This window comes from Ziziphus jujuba, chromosome 12 (genome assembly GCF_031755915.1).
Source record: "Ziziphus jujuba cultivar Dongzao chromosome 12, ASM3175591v1".
Classification (NCBI taxonomy): Eukaryota; Viridiplantae; Streptophyta; class Magnoliopsida; order Rosales; family Rhamnaceae; genus Ziziphus; species Ziziphus jujuba.
Window position 1 is genome coordinate 2,384,484 of NC_083390.1, and position 20,022 is coordinate 2,404,505.

The 20,022-nt window shown below is 35.5% G+C and overlaps 1 protein-coding gene across 1 annotated transcript; it reads right to left on the reverse strand.

Annotated features, from left to right (window-relative positions):
• Positions 1-807: 807 nt before the first annotated feature.
• LOC132800254 (uncharacterized) lies at positions 808-1,221 on the reverse strand. Its single transcript, XM_060813525.1, has one exon. The coding sequence runs from the start codon at positions 1,219-1,221 to the stop codon at positions 808-810; it is 414 nt and encodes a 137-aa protein (XP_060669508.1).
• Between the last annotated feature and the right edge of the window lie 18,801 nt (positions 1,222-20,022).

The window sequence follows — 20,022 nt, forward strand, 5'->3', positions numbered from 1 at the left end:
CAGAAAAACCAGACAGAATGCGTAAATTCAAAATTTCATAATAAATTGAAAACAGATCCAAATCAACCCAAATAAATTTCTACAGATTCATAAACATGTATATTTTCATAAATATAAATTTTAGTTCCAAAATAAATCTTTAAATATTTTAAATAAATTAAAACAGTCACTCTATACAGATCCTTATATGAATTCCAGATTAGGGTTTCAACAATAATACTTCAAATTAGCCTTAATCAATGCTACCATAACCCCACAAATATCTCAAACAATCTCATATAACATAAAAGAGATCAGAAAACCAACCTTGAGAAAACTTAAAAGTTTCAAAATCTTCCTTTCTATGCCCCAAAACTTGTTCAGAAATTGAAATCTCCAAAGATATTAGATCCCTAACAATCTTAAATGGATACTAAAACCCTAAATTAAGATCTGAAGCCCTTAATGTTAACTCTAATAGCTTTTAGGGTTAGAAGAAAAGAATAATAAGAAGAAGACTTACTCGAAACCCTAGTGGCGCAAAGTTGAAAACAACGTAAAAGTAAAATAAACGTATTTTTTTCTTCCTTTTTATAAAACCAAAAATATAGAGCAAATACCTTTTTTTTTTCTTTTTTCTTTTTTCAATTTTCTAATAAAATTGAAATATACTAATAACCAATGCTATTAGGATAAAAACTTTAAATTTTTTTTCTTTTTAAAAAAAATAAATAGTTATAAAATCTTTTTTAAAATATATATATATATTACCCATATATTACAAATCCCCCCCTCTTAAAAGAATTTCGTCCTCGAAATTGATTTACCTTAACTATCGAATAGATGGGGATACTTCTCGTAAATCTCATCTTCATGTTCCCAAGTGGCTTCTTCTACTATATGATTTCTCCATAGAACTTTTACCAAAGCAATCTTTTTAGTGCGCAGTTCCTTTTCTTTCTGGTCTACGATTCGGAGTGGTAACTCTTCATATGTAAGGTCCATATTGAGTTGAAGAGGCTCAAAACTCACTACATGGGAAGGATTATGAATGTCCTTACGGAGCATGGATACATGGAAAACATTATGTACTCTAGATAATGCCGGTGGCAAAGCAAGCCTATAAGCTAAATCACCAACTTTATCTAGAATCTCAAAAGGTCTAACAAATCTCGGACTTAACTTACCCTTTTTCCATAATCGCATCACCCATTTCATAGGAGCAACCTTAAGAAACACCATATCTCCTACAGAAAACTCCAAATCTTTCCTTCAATTGTTTGCATAACTCTTATACCGACTCTGAGCTGCCTTCATTCTCTCCTTTATCTTAATGATGAGTTCATTAGTATTCTGAACAATCTCTGGCCCTAAAATCTTTCTTTCTCCAACATCATCCCAATGCACCGGGGACTTACACTTACGTCCATAAAGTGCCTCATACGGGGCCATTCTAATGCTTGTGTGATAACTGTTATTATAAGCAAACTCCACCAAAGGTAGATGCTTATCCCAACTACCGGTAAAATCCATCAAACATGCTTGAAGCATGTCCTCAATAGTTTGTATGGTCCTTTCTGACTGTCCGTCTGTCTGGGGATGAAATGCAGTACCAAATTTGGGCTTCGTACCCATAGCTTTATGTAGACTCTTCCAAAAATTCGAGGTAAACCTCAGATCACGATCAGAAACAATCGATAAAGCAACTCCATGCAACCTCATGATCCCATTAACATAAAACTGAGCATACTGATCCATAGTGAATGTGGTATGTATAGGCAGAAAATGCACAGATTTGGTCAAACGATCCATAATGACCCATATAGCATTATAGCCCTTTAGTGTCTTCGGCAACCTAACAACAAAATCCATTGAAATTTGCTCCCACTTCCATTCAGGTACCATTAAAGGTTTCAACAAACCAGATGGTCTCTGATGCTCAGCCTTAACCTGCTGACAAACTAAACATTGCTCGACATGGTGAGCAATTTCTCTTTTCATATTGACCCATCAAAAAGTCATCTGTAAATCATGATACATTTTCGTACTACCTGGATGAACTGGATATGGAGAATTATGCGCTTCGTTGAGGATTTCATGCTTTAAATCTTGATCGTTAGGCACACACAATCTGTCCCCAAAACGTAGTGCTCTATCATCTGATACTCTAAACTCAAGCCTTTTTCCAAGTCTTATTTCATCTTTAATCTTAAGAAAAAGAGGGTCATCAAGTTGTTTCCCTTTTATCCTCTCAAATAAAGTTGGCTTTACAGTTAAAGCAGCTATAAATGCATGATCTTTATTCTTCACAACCATAACTTCTAGTTCTCCCATATCCTTTAAAATATGCTTTTGTGCAGTTAGCAATGCTGCAGTAACACCAATAGACTTCCTACTCAAAGCATCAGCTACCACATTAGCCTTACCAGGGTGATAATTAATCACACAATCATAGTCTTTCACCAATTCCAACCAACGCCTTTGTCTCATATTCAACTCCTTATGAGTAAATAAATACTTAAGGCTCTTATGATCTGTATAAATCTCACATTTTTTGCCATACAAATAATGCCTCCATATTTTAAGAGCAAAAACTACTGTTGCCAATTCCAAATCATGAGTAGGATAATTTTTCTCATAATCCTTCAATTTTCTTGAAGCGTAAGCAATGACTTTTCCATTCTGCATCAGCACACATCCAAGACCCATATGAGAAGCATCACTATAGATCACAAAATCACCAGAACCTCTTGGAATGGTCAAAACTGAAGCGGTGACCAAACATTGTTTGAGCTTTTCGAAACTCTTTCCACACTCATCTGTCCATTGATACTTAACATTCTTCCCTGTCAACTGAGTCAACGGCAAAGCTATCTTAGAAAAGTCTTGCACAAAACGACGATAGTAACCAGCCAATCCTAGAAAACTCCTTACTTCACCTATTGAAGTCGGTCTAGGCCAATTCATCACTGCTTCTACTTTACTAGGATCAACAGAAATTCCTTCTTTGCATACCACATGACCATGAAATGAAATTTGATCCAACTAAAATTCACATTTCTTGAATTTTGCATACAACTGGTTGGCTCTTAACACCTCTAACACCTTCCTTAAATGATCTTTGTGTTCCTCATGATTCTTTTAATAAACTAATATGTCATCAATAAACAGAATAACAAATTTGTCCAAGTAGTTTTTGAAAACACGATTCACTAAAGCCATAAAAGCTGCAGGAACATTAGTCAACCCGAATGGCATCACTAAAAACTCATAGTGACCATATCTCATTTGAAAGGCTGACTTTGGAATGTCTTCCTTTGTTATACGTAATTGATGATACCCAGATCACAGGTCAATCTTGGAGAATATACAAGCTTCCTGTAGTTGGTCAAACAAGTTTTCAATTCTTGGCAGTGGGTACTTATTTTTTATAGTTACCTTGTTGAGCTCTCGGTAATCGATGCATAACCTCATAGTCCCATCCTTCTTCTTGACAAATAACACTGGAGCTCCCCAAGGCGAAACACTTAGTCTAATGAACCCTTAGTCTAATAAATCCTGCAATTGCTCCTTCAGCTCCTTAAATTCTGAAGGTGCCATTCGATAAGGTGCCTTAGATATTGGTCTTGTATCTGGTGCTACATCAATCTTAAACTCTACCTCTCGCTCAGGTGGAATTCCAAGCAAGTCGTCTGGAAAGACATCAGCAAACTCATTGACAATTTGTACATCATATATTATCAAGTCCTCCTTTGAAGTATCCACAACACTAGCCAAAAAGCCTATACTACTTTTTCTCAAACATCTTTGTGCTTGCAAAGCTGAAATAACTCGAGGAAAAGGATATAGTTTAACACCTACAAATTTAAACTCATCTTCCCCTTTCGAGTTGAAACACTACCTCCTTCTCAAAGCATTTCACACTAGCATGATAAGCTGCTAGCCAGTCCATGCCCAGAATTACATCAAAGTCTTGCATATCCAAGATTATCAAATCCACAACTAGATCTCTACCATCAATACTAATAATGCAAGACTTCAAAACTTGAGTAGCACACATTACCTCCCCAGAAAGGGTAGCTACACACATCTTACAATCTAAATTCATAGGTTTCAAGTCAAGTTTACAAGCAAAGTTACGAGATACAAAACAATGTGTCGAGCCAAAGTCCATCAATACAAAAGCTGAGTGTCCAGAAATAGGAATAGTACTTGCCACCGTAGAAGGTGAAGCCTCTGCATCATGTCTAGTAAGCAGATAAACACGTCCTTGAGTGAGTTGGTCCCTCTTGACCTTTTGAGTTGCATTCCCAAGGTTAGGGCAATTCTTGAAGATATGTCCATGCTTTCCACACTTGAAACATGCACCAGTCTTCCTGTAACATTCACCTAGGTGTTTCTTTCCGCAAGTCTCACATGTAGGATATTCCATCCTTCCAAACTGTTCATTCTTTGCTTTCTTAAGGTCTCCTATTCTCCCATCAGATCTCTATTTGATGTTCTTATCCCAAGTCTTTTTCTGTGATGGGTTTCTACCTCATTCTCTAGCTTCTGCTTTCATAGACATCTCATCATCATTCTTTAATATTTGGGCTCTTTGAAGAACCTCTCCATAAGTTTGCAATTGCAGCACTGAAATTGGCCTCCTTAACCCATCCCTAAGGCCCCTCTTAAATTCCTGAGCCTTTCTTTCATCAGTATCAACAAGATGAGGTGCATATCTGGAAAGTTCATCAAACTTCCTCTCATACTAGGCTAATGTCATCTTACCTTGCCTCAACTCAATGAATTTAGCAATCTTGTTATCTCTCCATGTCTATGGAAAACACGTCTCATAAAATAACTCCTTGAATCTAACCCAAGTGATTGGGTTCCTTTCCACATCCCAAGCTCTACTAGTCATCTCCCACCAATGGCTAGCACTTTGCTTCAACATGTACACAGCACATGTGACCTTTTGTGCATTAGTGCACTTCATAAAACTGAAAATTTTCTCCATCTCTCTTATCCAATCTTCAGCTATCAATGGGTTACTCGATCCTTTAGAAGATGGCTGTTGCAACCTCCGAAATTGCTCAACAATATTTCCATTGCCAGGACGAGGTTGTTGTTGAACTGCATTTATCATGGCCTGCATAAAGTTCTAAAACACAACCGTAAAATCATTTACTTGAGATGCCTGTGCATTTCCTTGTGGTAGAGGTGCATTCTCTTGATTAACAGTCGGAACATTTCCAAGGTTGTTAATGTCTCTTCTACGAGGAGGCATACTACAAAATAAACCATATATATATAGAAAGATAAGCACAAATTTCCTAAGATTACACAATAAATAGATAGTCCTATCCTATGGATTTGGCATTTGACTTATTGCCTATAAAGCTCTATCTAATTGTCTATAAGATCCTATAGAAATTTTAGCTCTGATACCAAAATTGTCACACTCCACTTTGACATTAATTTTCCTACCAAATTCATATGCAGCTTCTGTGAACAAATCAAACTATCATACTTCTTCTACAACTGCAGACAATGTGATTTCTATCTCGACAATATTTGCTTAACTGATTTTAGGCAGCACTCCTCCACATTGCTTCCTAAGTACCAGATTCAACATTTCCTTTATTTTCCCAATGATGTTCTTCATCGTTTGTCCCCTGTTGTACAAAGGACTTTTATCTGGCATGATAATAGCGACTTCACCTTCTGTCATGGATGTGGGCTGGACACCCAAGATACTGCCTGTTTTAAATGCATTGGCCATCAGTGCTTCTTCTATCTCCATGTAGAATGTTCTCAACTCTCAGAAAAGATGGAACACCATTTTCATCCTCAACACCAGCTAACACTTCTTGATAAACTCACAGCCAATGAGTCTGAACTACACTGAAACGCATGTCGAAAGAGTATTGATGGCAGTTATTTTTTTCTCCACTGTAATGAGTGTCCTTTTAATCTTGACCTTTTATGTGCTTTCCTAAAGCCAAGTATAATACCAAACCCTCATAAGCATCCTCTTGTCCATTTTGAGAAAATACATTTCAATGATGTGCTCTACTCAGCCTGTAACACTCCCTGCAATACGGATATATTTCATTGTTTGCCTTGCAATTACAATAGTCATCCTCAATGTACGTCATTGCCAAATACTGTTGACTATTATGATCATTTGCATTCCCTTACTCTTACTGCATCTTTCAAAGAAGACTATAAGGGTTTATATTTCTGTGACATTTGTGATGAAAGAAGAGATCCAGATCACGGTGTTTATTTATGTAAAGCATGATCTGCTCTACTCAGCCTGTAACACTCCCTGCGATACGGATATATTTCGTTGTTTGCCTTGCAATTACAATAGTCATCCTCAATGTACATCATTGCCAATTACTGTTGACTATTATGATCATTTGCATTCCCTTACTCTTACTGCATCTTTCAAAGAAGACTATACGGGTTTATATTTCTATGACATTTGTGATGAAAGAAGAGATCCAGATCACGGTGTTTATTTATTTTGAATGCGCTCTTGGCAAAGATCATCCATTGATGGTATGTGGCATTTACAATGTTTTTTCATTTTTTTGGAATTCTTTATCTACCTTGTTAATTAATATACAAAAGTCTATCTAATCTACCTCTAGGTTTTTGTCTAATTTACCATTTTTTGGTTATCACACAGTTGGAGGTATCCTCTTCTGATGGAAAGCTACAATCATATGGAAAAACTAACAGGACAGAAGATAATTCAGTTGCAGATCAAGAAACCATGTTTCGTCAATGGCGCGAGGAGATCACAGAACTTGAAAGAGCTGTAGAAGGACTAATTCAGAACAAAGTTCATGGGATGCAGCTGACAGAAAAACTCAAGGAACTTGACCGAAGGTAAGCGAACACTGAATGCATACTAAGACAACTTAAGCAAAGTTTTATAGAAACTAATTGACATATTATGTATTCTCCACAGTACTACCTTTGTCATGTCAGGAATCCTTCGTTTTATGCCTTAATTTGCATTCTGCTCTGCTAATAATAGCAGTCCTTGAATTTTATAAAGTAATCTCTATAAATTTTGAGAAAGGTATTGATGATTAATCAATTTGTAGATGAATATTTTTACTAATTAAATTGCATTTAGAATGAAATGCACCAGAGCAACCAGCTAGCTATTACAATTTCAGCAACACTAACATTCAAGAAATTAACTAGTAAAACAGATAAAAAACACACAGAATTTACGAGGTTCAATTCAAGATTGAATCTACATCCTCGGTGCTCCACAAGGAGTTCAATGCATAGTTCTCTTTCTTTGTTTTAGAAGCTAATCTAAAACCCATATACCATACCCATGAATCCCCTTTTACAACGTTTCTCACCTCACAACTCTCACCCAAGAGAATTCCAAAGAAAAAAACCTAACGAGAAAGAGAAACAGAACTTAGATAATATTACACCAAAGAGAATCTTCCTTTTATCAAAAAACGGTTGCTGTAGAACTCTCTTGCTGTTAGGATTCATGGAAAGCCTTTACGTAACTATATCAGCTTCTCTTTAAACCACCAAGCCAAAACTCACAGTGTTGTTTAATGATATAAGGTGAAATGACATAGTTTTGATGACAGCAACTATGCAGCAAAAAATAAGCCTCAAGCTTGACTTCTTTAAATCATATAACCAACAGATGGATCGATGGAGTTTACAGATATACCATATTCTTTTATTGATCTGCCTTCTAAATTATACCCTCTTATTATAACCTTTCATAAGTTCCTCATGATGCTGAATGGTACAATAGGCAGTTCATTCTTTCATAGACTCCGAGAAGCAAGAGGGTTTTCTCAAGGCAATGCAAGTAGTTCAAAGTCACTGGCTTTGAAAACTTTTATTAGAATGAAGGAGGTTAATTTTGACAAATTCAAATCATCTTACTGGACCCATTTCAGTATGCATCTAACCAAGAATCTTGAATCATCCTCTGTTTTCACATAAATAATGTCTTATATAAGGGTGAGTTGCAAACTGGGAAGGCCTGTGATGATAAACTTCGGAGGGATTACATTTCGCTATCTAGGAGCCGGTTTTCAAAGTTAAGCATGGAAAAAAGAGAAAGAGTATATGACATTTTCTACAATATGAAAAGAGAAAGATGGAAAATGGTGAATATGATTTGGCAGATTTAGTGTTTGATCTTCATCATCGACTTAGATAAAACAAATATGAGCGTGACAAATTGGATTTTGTGTACATTGATGAGGTTCAGCATCTAACCATGAGACAAATTTCCTTATTCAAATATGTATGCAGAAATGTCGATGATGGCTTTGTTTTCCTAGGTGACACTGCTCAGACAATAGCAAGGGGGGTTGATTTTAGATTTTAAGATATAAGAAGTCTTTTCTATAAAGAATTTGTGATGAAATCCAGTTGTGAAGAGGCTTACAGGATAAGTAAGCATGTTAAAATGGCAGGAAATTTTCAATTAAGCCAGAATTTTCGTACACATGCTGGTGTTTTAAAGTTCGTTCAAAGTGTCATTGACCTCCTTTATCATTTCTTTCCACTATCTATTGATGTCATGAACCCTGAGACTAGTTTGATTCATGAGAAAACTCCAGTTTTAATTGAATCTGAGAACATCGAAAAGGAGTTTACTAAAATGTTCGAAGGTTTTGGAGGTTCTGGCAATAATCTTACAGGTTTTGGAGTAGAGCAGGTGGTATTAGTACGAGATGAAAATGTTAAAAATGAAATCTTGAACTCCATTGGAAAGCATGCTCTTGTTCTGACTCTAATGGAATGCACTTGCCTGGAGTTTCAGGTTATTAAGTCTTTTTTTCAAGTACCTGAAATTTGATAAACTGAGCAACATGAATTTTACAATTTATGCTTGTATTCATATACGTATGCATAGAATCTATAATACTTATCTACATGTATGTATTAGTATATGTACACATACATTTATATATTTATGCATGTGTGTTTCAATAGTTTGATAATCCTAAATTTGACCATTCATGAATATTATATCAAATCTAGGTAGAATTTCAGCTCATATAACTGAATTATTCTTTGGCATGGTTTTATAGAAATAGATTCATCTGCATGTAAGGTTTCAAGTTAAGCTAGATAACTTGTTGTATATGTTTTCATGTTTTTTCTTTTGTTTTCCATAGGTTATTGTTCATCACCTCTGAAAAATCAATGGAGAGTCATACACAAGTATATGTAGGAAAGAAATCTCTTGGACCCTGATTCTACAAAATCTTTTCAAAGTTTCAATGAGGCAAAGCACAAGCTTTTATGTTTTCAGCTGAAGGAATTATACGTAGCCATTACACATGCATGGCATAGGCTATGGATTTTTGAGAATATGGAGGAGCACTATAAACCTTTATTTGACTACTGGAAGAAATTGAAAGTTATCCAAGTCGGAGAATTTCATGAGTTACATGTGGAAGATATCCAAGTTACAAGCTGCAAAGAGGACTGGGAGTCATGCGGTGTCAAGGTAGCGATTATTGATTACTCATCCTTTTTGTGTGTTGCTATTATTTGTTGGATAGAATTATCAGGGTTAAGGATGTTCAAATTATCTTCCTTTGATCAAAGAACATGAAATTTCCTATTACTGGATTGCTATTTTGTTTCTTGTACTTCATATTTGTTGTTATCATTGGTGTCTTTCTTAACGTTTTGGTTCTCGTTTTTATCCTTGCAGCTTTTTCATGAGTGTAACTATGAATCTGCAAAAATGTGCTTTCAAAGAGCAGGAAATACAGTTTAGGAAAAGTTGGCTGAGGCTGCTAGTCTCCAAGCTTCTGCCCAGCATATAAGTGGTTCAGATACCAAAAAGGCTCATATATATCTCAAGAAGGCTGCTGAATTATATATTTCAATTGGAAAATTTGAGCTAGCAGCTCAATGTTACTATGAATTGAATGCGTATGAAGAAGCAGGTATGCTTATTTTAAGATCTTCAAATTCATGAATGTCATAAGTTTCTTTTTCTATTTCTATTTTAATTTTTTTTTAATTTCAGAGGACTGTCTACATCTTTTAGTGGATGTTCTTGATTCGTTTATATGCATACTTTCGGACTGAGTAATCTTTAGTTTAGGGTCATGATTGCTTGTTAGGGGTTGAGAATTATGTTTGGTTATTCAATGTACCGGAATTCTATTGCTTATGCAGGTACCATTTACCTGTAGAAATGTGGGGACTCTCAGCTGGAAGAAGCTAGAGAATGTTTTACTCGGGCAAGATCTTACAAGTGTGCTGCTCATGCATATGCAAAGGGCAAGCTACACTCAAGTTGCATTGATGCTTGCATTCAGGGAAAGTTATTTGACAAAGGGTTAAAGTACATCCTCTTTAGGAGAGAGGATGCAACCAAATGTAAGAAGATAAAAAAATAGATTGGTGAAATAGAGGCCAAGGAACAGGAGCTTTTGGAAGGTACTGCACGAAGTTACAAAAATCTTAAAGATAACAACAAAATGATGAAATTCGTTAAGGCTTTTTGTTCTAAGGATCTAGCTCGATCTTTCTTAAAGAATGAAGATTTCCTTGATGAGCTTCTGAAATTGGAATGTGAATGGGTTACTTTCTAAATGCTTCAAGCATAGCAAAGCAAATTGGAAATCTGCTGCTTGAGGCTGAACTGCTTGGGAAGGCTGGACATTTTAGAGAAGCATCGTTAGCTATTCTACTCCATGTGTTTGCCAATTCTTTTTCAGCAGGTGGGAGCAATGGCTGGACCATGGTGAAGTTTACACAAAAGGAGGAGCTTTTAGATAAGGCTAAAGCACTGGCAAAGAAAGTTTTAACCTTCTTCTTTGAGTTTGTCTGTTTAGAGGAAAATATTTTGTTGAAAAACCAGTCCCGTTATCCAATTTGATGTAATTATTTAGTGATTCTGTGAGACTTCAAAGTTTTAAAAGGGAATTCTTATGTTCTCAAAAAATTCTGGCAGTTCATTTTAATTTTTCATGTTCGAAGTATTTGCAGAACCATGATTTGTCTGCTGATCTGAAAACACATGCAGAAGGGGTTTTGTCAAAGAACCAAGTTTCTGTTGATACACTGGTTTACTTTTGGAATATTTAGAAGCAGAATATGGGGAAGATTTTTGGGTATCTCAGCTGTCCTGAAAACCAAAGTGTTTGGGGAGAGTTCTGTTTGAGCTATGTGGGTATCAGGAAGCAGTTTTCAAAAGATAAGGTCACCTATATTTTGCATTGTTTTCTGATACCTACTGGATAAGCAAAAATGATTATCCAAATTTGCGGCCAAAGGGGAAATCGATAAACTTGAGTCCTGACCAGTTTGCTAATGCTGCTCGTAATTATTGGACCTTAGAAATGACCAGTGTTGGCATAAGAGTGTTAGAACAGCTTAGATCCCTTTATGAGTTTTCAATAAAGGATTCCTTGGCGATACATCACAAGAGCATCATTCTTATCCACATGTGTGAAGTTGCTAACTCTCTCATCAAGTCAAATTTTTTGAACCACAAATATATGCCTAAGATTAAGGACTACCATGAGCTACCTAGAGATCACTTGTTTAGGAATATATTTCCCCTGGGTTTGAGAAAATCATCAACAGAGAATATGGTTAACCTGAAGGGGAGAGGTGAATTCAAGAATGCTGTCCGAGAAATCTTCAACAGAAACGTTAGCTCAAAAAGTCATCTATTCCTTGGAGAAATTGTGAATCTGGTGATGATGGTTATGAGAGTGTGTAGAAAACTTGGTGGTGAACTAGGTGAACAAATTTCTCAGAGGTCTAAAAATCATCCATTGTGGAGATCATGCATTGTAAGTTTGGTATAGAACTTAAGACTAGAATCAGATTTGCGGTCTTCATCTGCAATTTCCCTTGATCCTCTGCAACATGTTTTTCTGGTTCAAAAATTCCATGAAGCTTTAAGAAACACTTACTTTTCAGACTTAATAACTGAGAGTGTATCACCAGGATGTCTAATGTACCTCGTGGAGCGCCTTCTACTTCTGGTGTTCTACTATCAAGGATATCTTTTCTCTACAAAATCAACATTTCTTGAATGGCTTATACATCAGGATTGGAATCCAGAGCTCAGTATACATGCTACATTTGATTGGTGGTCACGTTTTGTTACTGTCCTTGACCTTGTGGCAGGCATAGTTGAAGAACTTCTATGTAATGAGCAGGATGCCACCAAATGGATTTGAAGTTCTAAAATTAGCTCAGAATTCCATCCAGTGCTGGTGTTGAGATTATTCACTGCTTTGGGCTTACTTTGTTTGAACTCAGGGAAGTATTCGAGTTACTTTTCAAGTTACTAGAAAACAAAGAGATTTCTTCAAAACTACCACAACAGTTTTACAGAACCATTCCAAGACTGATGCCAGGATATTTGAATGAGAATGTTAATGTCTTTACAGAATCTTTTGGAAAGATTGGAATCCATTGGTGATAGTGAGGTCAGGAAAAAATTGCTTGAAGTTTGAATGCCAAAATTCCATCTTTGTAAAATTGGATGTTGACTATGGCAGAGACAAGTTGATGAGCATAATGTTTTAGCTCATATTCTGGATTTCTCCAGCCAGACCAAGGTGAAAATTTCTGCTTTATTGTATAACTCAATTTCCTTAGTGTTCATCACTTCCAAATTTTCTTTCATACTGTTTTTAATATTTTTTACTTTTATCAATTTAATGTGATGAGTCCATTGCCATAAAAAAGGAAAAGTAATTTATCAATTGATGATGGCATTTTGGTATCTTTCTATGTTTAAGTAAAAATAAAAAATAAAATAAAAAGTTCAGTTAAATAATTAAGTTCATTATAAATTTATACTAATATTTATTCCATCTTAAGTGAAATAAATACATAATATTTTTTTTTCTTTTTTGATAATTGTTTTTCTTTTAGGGTGTATATATATATACACCCTAAATTCAAAGTATTTAAATTGTGATTATCTAATTATTAAAAGTTAATAACATGAATCTTATTTTCTTACCTTAAAATTTATAATATATTGATTTTAATATCTAGATTTTTACTCTTCTTGCTTTGTTTTGGTGGTGGTGTTGTTTTTTTTTTTTTTTAAAGGGTCTTTTGGACAAGGAATTAATCATATTTGTTACTAATAAGCAAATGCCCAGCAAATTTAAAGCGTATCAAACCGTCTGTTTGCTATCCCGCTGGGACCCATCGAGCGGATAATAAAATGCCACATCATCTATCCGTGTGAATTTCCCTTTTAACCTCTTTCAACGGCTCTATTAAGACAATCGACTTATTTGAAATTTATAAGAATCTCTCAACGGCTATATTCCTCCAGTTCTTCTTTTCTCGCCTCTCTCTTTTCCTTCCGATTAATCAATCAATTCGCCGTAGATGTTCTTGTTCAATTCCAAGTATGTTTTCTTTTCAACCTTTTTCAAATTTTGTTTGGCTGGAAAATCAAATCCTGAAGGTGGGTTTTGGTTTTTTTAAGTGCTACTGGGGTGGTTTTGTCAACTATAGTCGTTTTACTGAGTACTTGTCAGGACCTGTCCAAAATTCCTCACCGGAACCCTAGACAAGCCTTGATCCCAGGGAAACTCTACCGGACCCTCCAATGGAAAATCCGGCAGAACCTCCCCTAACCGTTACCATAAATTTCCTGCACTGAAAACACACTTCTATATCGTCCCCTTATTCCTCCCACATTACTACAATTTGATTCCACAAATTTACAGCACTCCCAATGAATAACAGTAACTCAATGCATAATTAATACATAAATGTCCGAGACAGTATACAGAGCTTCATAAATTACTATTAAATATAGAATACAACAAGAGTGAAAGAAGTATTACAACTGCAATAAATGAAGGCAAAGGTTCTTCTCGAACTAAGACAGCGATGAAGATCAAGTCCGCTCCGGATGAATACCGACAAAACCTGGTACCTAGAGGAACGGAATTTAAAAATATGAGATGCTAATCATCTCACTGAATGACCCTATCTACTGTACAATTATAATACCACGATAATTAAGTAGATAAATAATAATTAATTGGAAATAATAATTTCTCTCAAAACCCTTACGATTCTCTCGGTTAGAAAAGTTCCCCTTTTAAAACATTTTCACAAAACCCTTTATTCGTATTCCCCGAAAACCAAGACATCAATTTATTCATCTAAATATCAAATAAAATATAATGAGTCAAGCAGCCAAAATTTATAATTAAAAGAAATTAATTTATTGAATGATTAAGTAAAGGGAAAATTAAACCAATTTAAAATCCCCATTCAATTAAATAATAAAAATAGTATTAATTATATTGTTAATTCCAATATAATTTCAAAATATTTGTTTTAAAATCCCAGTTCTGAAAATCACTTGATGCACCCACTATATACCAGTGGCGCCAACAGTACCCAGCGTCCTAAGGTACCGCTAGACAGGAGGTTATAGAGAGAAACCGGCATACGGTAGCGTGGCGTCTCACCGCGCCGCTGCAAACAGGCGTCCCGGCCATGGAGGGGCGGCCTACCCTCATCTGATGGCAAACACAGGACAACCCCATAAAATCACCTGCGCGCTACTCACACCCACCCGCACGCTAATCACATCCGTGTGCACACTAACCATATCACATATAAACAGAACACCAGTACGTGTATGGTGCATCTAAAAATCATAAATCAATACATCTCAAAATTTCAAATTTTCCATAAATATACCAGGTTTATCCCATCCAATTAAACTCGTAATTTTTCCACAATTCCTTTATAATCATCGTCATAAATTCCATAATTTTCAAATCCACCAGCTCTCAAATCCACCAATTTAAATATTCAAATATTTCCAATAGCATAAATATTTTTGAAATATAATAAATTAAGTCACATAACATTCTATGGGCATACTTATAAAAATTGAAGTCACCAACATAAACAAATATTTTCCTTGAAATATTTGAAAATCAAATCATGCCCAAAAAAAATGTTAAAACCACAAGAATTTCATATATAATTGAATTCCACAATTCTCAATACCATAAAATAATTTTCGCATGGCATAAATTTATATAATGCATATTTTCTTTAATCAAATAAATCCACCAATAATTTCCACAATAAATCAATTAAATATTTGACACATAGAATATAAATTTCAAATATTCAATTCACACAAAATATTCACAAATTTAATTCCCGAAATTAATTTGAAGGTGGGTCACTCACCTTAAGCACGTATATCAATCAAGATCCTCTGCAGGATCGACTCCACTACCCGCACATGCATTTAATCAAAGCTTGAGCGATGAGGATTACAAATCCGGTCTCACTTCTCGAAGATCGGACCGATAGTGGCCGGAATCTCGTCGGAAAGCTTTCGGGATTCAACTCTTCGATTCTCTCAATCCATCATGAATTGGCGGAAAAAGACCCCGGATTTGGATTCAGGGGGTCGGAATCAGTGGAGAGCGACCGGCGGTGCAACTGGGTACTCGCCGAAATAGTGATTTCCGACGATCAGCCGTGGTCACCGGCAACCGTCGCCAGCGGCGGTGCGTGCGGTGGCTGATGGTTGAGATTTTTGGGGGTTTTGTAGATCAAGGGGAGAGGGTTCCAATGGGACCGGCGGTGAGGCAAATGGAGGCCGGACGGCGAAGAAATCGAGGTTTGAAGGTTTTCGGCGCCTCGCCGGAAAATGCTCTGATCCCGGTGCGTCGGAGCTTCGGTGGCTATGAAATTTGGTGGGTTGGCCAGAAATAAGGAGGTGGTGAGGGGTGGCTGGCACGTGTGGCCTGAAAATGGCCGGAAATGGGTCAAACGGTGGTGGTCGGAGGTGAAGGGGAAAAATCGCCGCTGAGATTTGCCGGCTCGATCTGGGCGCGTCCAGCGACCGGCGGTCGTGAGATTTTGGGGTTTGGACGGAAATGGGGAGGCGCTCCCATCTGGCCGGCACGTGTAGCAAGGGTCGGCCGAAAAATTTGACGATTCCGGCGGCCGGTCGTCTCTCTCTCTCTCTCTCTCTCTCTCTCCTCTCTCTCTTTCTCTCTCCTCCCCTTTGTTTTTGCCAAATAAAAGCCACCGTGGGTGACACTGTTCACCCAAGTGGACCAATCAGGTGTCGACACATGGCATTACTGTGCACTTAAGCCAGATAGAATAAAATATTACAGTATCCAGCAAACTTCACACGTCTATAACTTTTTAACCAAATGTCCAATTTAAGCGTGCCGCTAGTCTATGAACTCGTATCGACGAGTACTTTACAACCATACAAAAGTAAAAAAAAAAATTATGCAACGATAAAAAGTCAACTCCCGACACCTTTTGGACAGTTTGCACCTCAACTTGTTTTGCCCATAACTTTCAAACCGTAGTTCCGTTTTCGACGTGCTACTAGTCTACGAACTCGGGGCATCATGCACTTCGCCATGGTACCCTGGTCAACTAGAAATTTCAACTGGAATAAAAAGTCAACTTTTGACCCACTCGGTCAACGGTCAACCTCGGTCAACGTGCAAGAATTTCCGATGTGGTTTGGGACGGGGTGTTACAGTACTGGTTTTTCCATTTGTTTCTTCAAATTTGTCCTTAAATTTTGTTATTGAATTTGATTTTTTGTGGTTACCCATTTGTTGATTTTACTAATACATCCTCAACTACTACTGAAATCTAGATGCAATGCCTTCTACTCTTTTTATAAGCCCTTTTTTTGGAGTTATTTCTTGAGTTTTTTTTTTCTATTTTTATTTAGTTGTATTTCCTTCCGTTTATTCATGAAATTATTTATATGTTTGCGGTCTAAGTCGACAAATGATTAGGAAATTTGATATTGAATTGTAACTGAATAACTAAAAGAAAATTTCTATCTGTATGACTTTAATTTTTTCTTAAGTTTTTGTTTAATTCTGGTTTTTTTTTCATTTTCTATTTTTTATTTTTTCTACATCGTTAAGTATTATCTAAATTTATTTCTTTAGATATATGTTTTTTCAATGCCTAATTAATTTAGAACCCATTTTTCAAGGGGAGATGAGAATGGGGTAAGTCTATCCCACACCATCTAAGAACTTACTTTCTGAATTTCAAAAAATTAATCTGTATAATTAAGTATTGTGGAAGTCCATTTTGGCAAGGGTTTTCTGTTAGAAGATTAATTTTCCTAAGAATGCAATCCTCAAGGTAAAAAATGCCTGATGTAATTTTTTCCATTGGACTTTTTAAACCTGTAGAAGCCCTTTTCTTGGAAGGATTTTCCTTAGAAAATTCAAAAAAAGAAAAAAAAGAAATGTGTTTGATGTTCTTTTATCCATTGGACTTTAAAGAGCCAGTTTTGTGAGAACTAGTTTTATTATAGATACTTTTGAAAGGAAGATAGGAATTGGGCAGTCTATTTACACAGTTTCTAGAAACTCATTGTTAAAACTGTAAAATATAAAGCGTACTGAAATTTTGTGGGGTAAAAAAGGAAGTACCTTGGACTTCAATATACATATATATATATATATGGTCTCCTAACCTGTAGGGTTCCTAGATTTTAATGTCACAGCCTTCTGTGGAAACTGCTACACAAATATGACAAATATACAATATAATTAGCTAGAACAACAGTTCTAAGACAGGCACACACACACAAACACAAAATTGTCAATCTTACTGTAAGCATATTAAGTAAATCTATAGCAATGGTCATCGAAAATCTCATAAAGGTGTATTAATCTTCATAGAAAATCTCATAAAGGTGTATTAATCTTTGTCATTTTCACCATATATCCTTTTTGATATAGAAATGATCTTATAATAGAACACCCAGGGTTAGAAGGTTGGGTTATGCCTATATCAGAAACAGACTATCTATTTCAGTAAAACATTATTAGATATTTTACTGAGGTCCTACCTCATAAATGTTTTCTTTTGCAAACTATGCATGTAATGCCTGCAATTAATTTAATTTGTTTCATGCATTTCTTTTATTATTATTTAAAGTTTTTGTCATGGAATAGAAGGTAATTCTGTCTTGTTTTACAATTGTCTTGGAAGATGTTTGGGCCAAAATATTAATTTTCCAATTTAATATTTTCAATTCATTGAAATATTATTTTTGGGAAATTAATTAAATGGTTTTAGTCCCACATTGATTGGAGATTGAATGGTCATGTAATTGTCACATGTATAAATTGAAATTTTGAAGTTGGAGTTTGGAAAAAGTCCCACATCGAAAGCGCATGAAACAACTCAAAGTATATGTAAATTGAAGCTACATTGACTTGGAGAGAGACCTTTCTATACACCTCCACAAACGACTACAAAAATATAGACTAATTAGTTTATTCTCTTTAAAATTTACTTCCTTTAGTTTATTGTTCTTTGTTGTTTTCTAGTTGAAATTTTATTTTTAAAAGTCCTTTAATCATTAAGGCAATCGGACCTTGTAAGATTATTTTTTGTTTTCCAATAATAAATACAATCGTCTGAGAAGTTTGATTCAATTGGTGGTTTGAAGTGGCACGCTCGCAAATTTAGGTGACGATAGATTGTTGGAAATTTTCCAACATTGTTCCAACAGAAGAAGATGATAATTTATGATTTTTGCCTTTTATTTTGGGCTACAGTTTCTTCTCTAATGTGAAAGACTTGACTCTGGCATATTTTCTTACTTCACATGTACCATATTCTGGCCAAGGGAAGGAAGTATGTCATGCTGTAATGCCAAAATGCCTTGCCCCACAGGTAGCGTCAAGATGCTTCTCTCTCCTTCTCTCTAGGTTGAATTGGATGCTGTTTATATTGACATTATGTCCCTCTCTGCTGTTTGTATTGACCTTATGTCCCTCTCTCTTTCTCTCTCAAATTTCATTGCTTTATTGTTAATTATATGGCATTTAAAGAAACCGATTTCATTGCTTTGCTTTGTTGTAGTTCCTTGCATTTGTCATGAATTTTCTTTTACGTGTCCTCTGATTAACTTAAAGAAAAGAGAGGTTTGCTGATTGCTTTTGGGTGAGGATAGATATGATAGATATGTCTGGATCCAGAAAGGGTGTTTCTTTATCTTTGGCATTGTGAAAAGCCATAACAAACCTTGCTGGTAAGTTAAGTTGATCTCTCTAATTCCTTTCATGTTGATAAAAATATATTATTGAGGATGGTTTTTGGTGAGATAATAATATCGACTGCAAAGGTCTCTAAACTTGTGTAAGTGCCTCTCTATTTCTTAGTTTGGTATGCAAGTTATCAAATATTCTTTTTCCTTGCACGATATTAGTTGTGTTGGTAAATTTACCAAGAACAATTTACCTATCCTGCAAGATATTAATATGCTTCTGTTTTTGATGAACAATGGCACCATGAACCCATGTCAGTAGAAGGGAAAGTGAGGTGGAGAAAAGAAATCAAACGATGGATCAAACATGGAGGTAAAAATTTCTTTTCTTTTACGTTTCTTTCTATATTTATCTTAGCCCTGCACTCAATCATATATCACAAGATTTGGATCCATATTTTCTTCTATCACGAAGACAATAATGTCTTTTTTCCCTTAACCTTGAGTATCTTTTGTCTTGGTAAACACTTTGCAATTCTTGTTACCTTTCTCTTGGAATTCCTTCCAAAACATTGGTCAATTTTAAAATCATTACACCCTAATTTCAAATCATCTTACTGATATTAACTTGTTCCTAACTATTATGTTACCTGGTTCCTAACTGGTTCTATAATCACTTGAATCACGATCCATTTGTTGACCAGCAGTTAGATTTTTACTCCATCATCTGATATATTAATCTATATTTTTTTCTATGGATAGTCATACTGCTTCTTCTCTTATTGTACTATTATTCAATATTGCATGTTATAAAGGCCGTATGACTAATGCTACATGGCCTGCATTAGTATTATTTGCTTTGTATAAAGCATTTGAAATTTGAATCTTTGATCCTTGATTAAAAAAACTGTGTCCCACTAGAACATTATATCATCTTAAGCGTTATCTAAATTTATTTTTCATTAGAGTTATAGAAAATGAATGTAAGTTAGATCTAAGTTTTT

Bases quoted from the DNA above. Each gene is read 5' to 3' on its own strand.
- LOC132800254 (XM_060813525.1), bottom strand. From the start codon at position 1,221: ATGGTGTTTCTTAAGGTTGCTCCTATGAAATGGGTGATGCGATTATGG.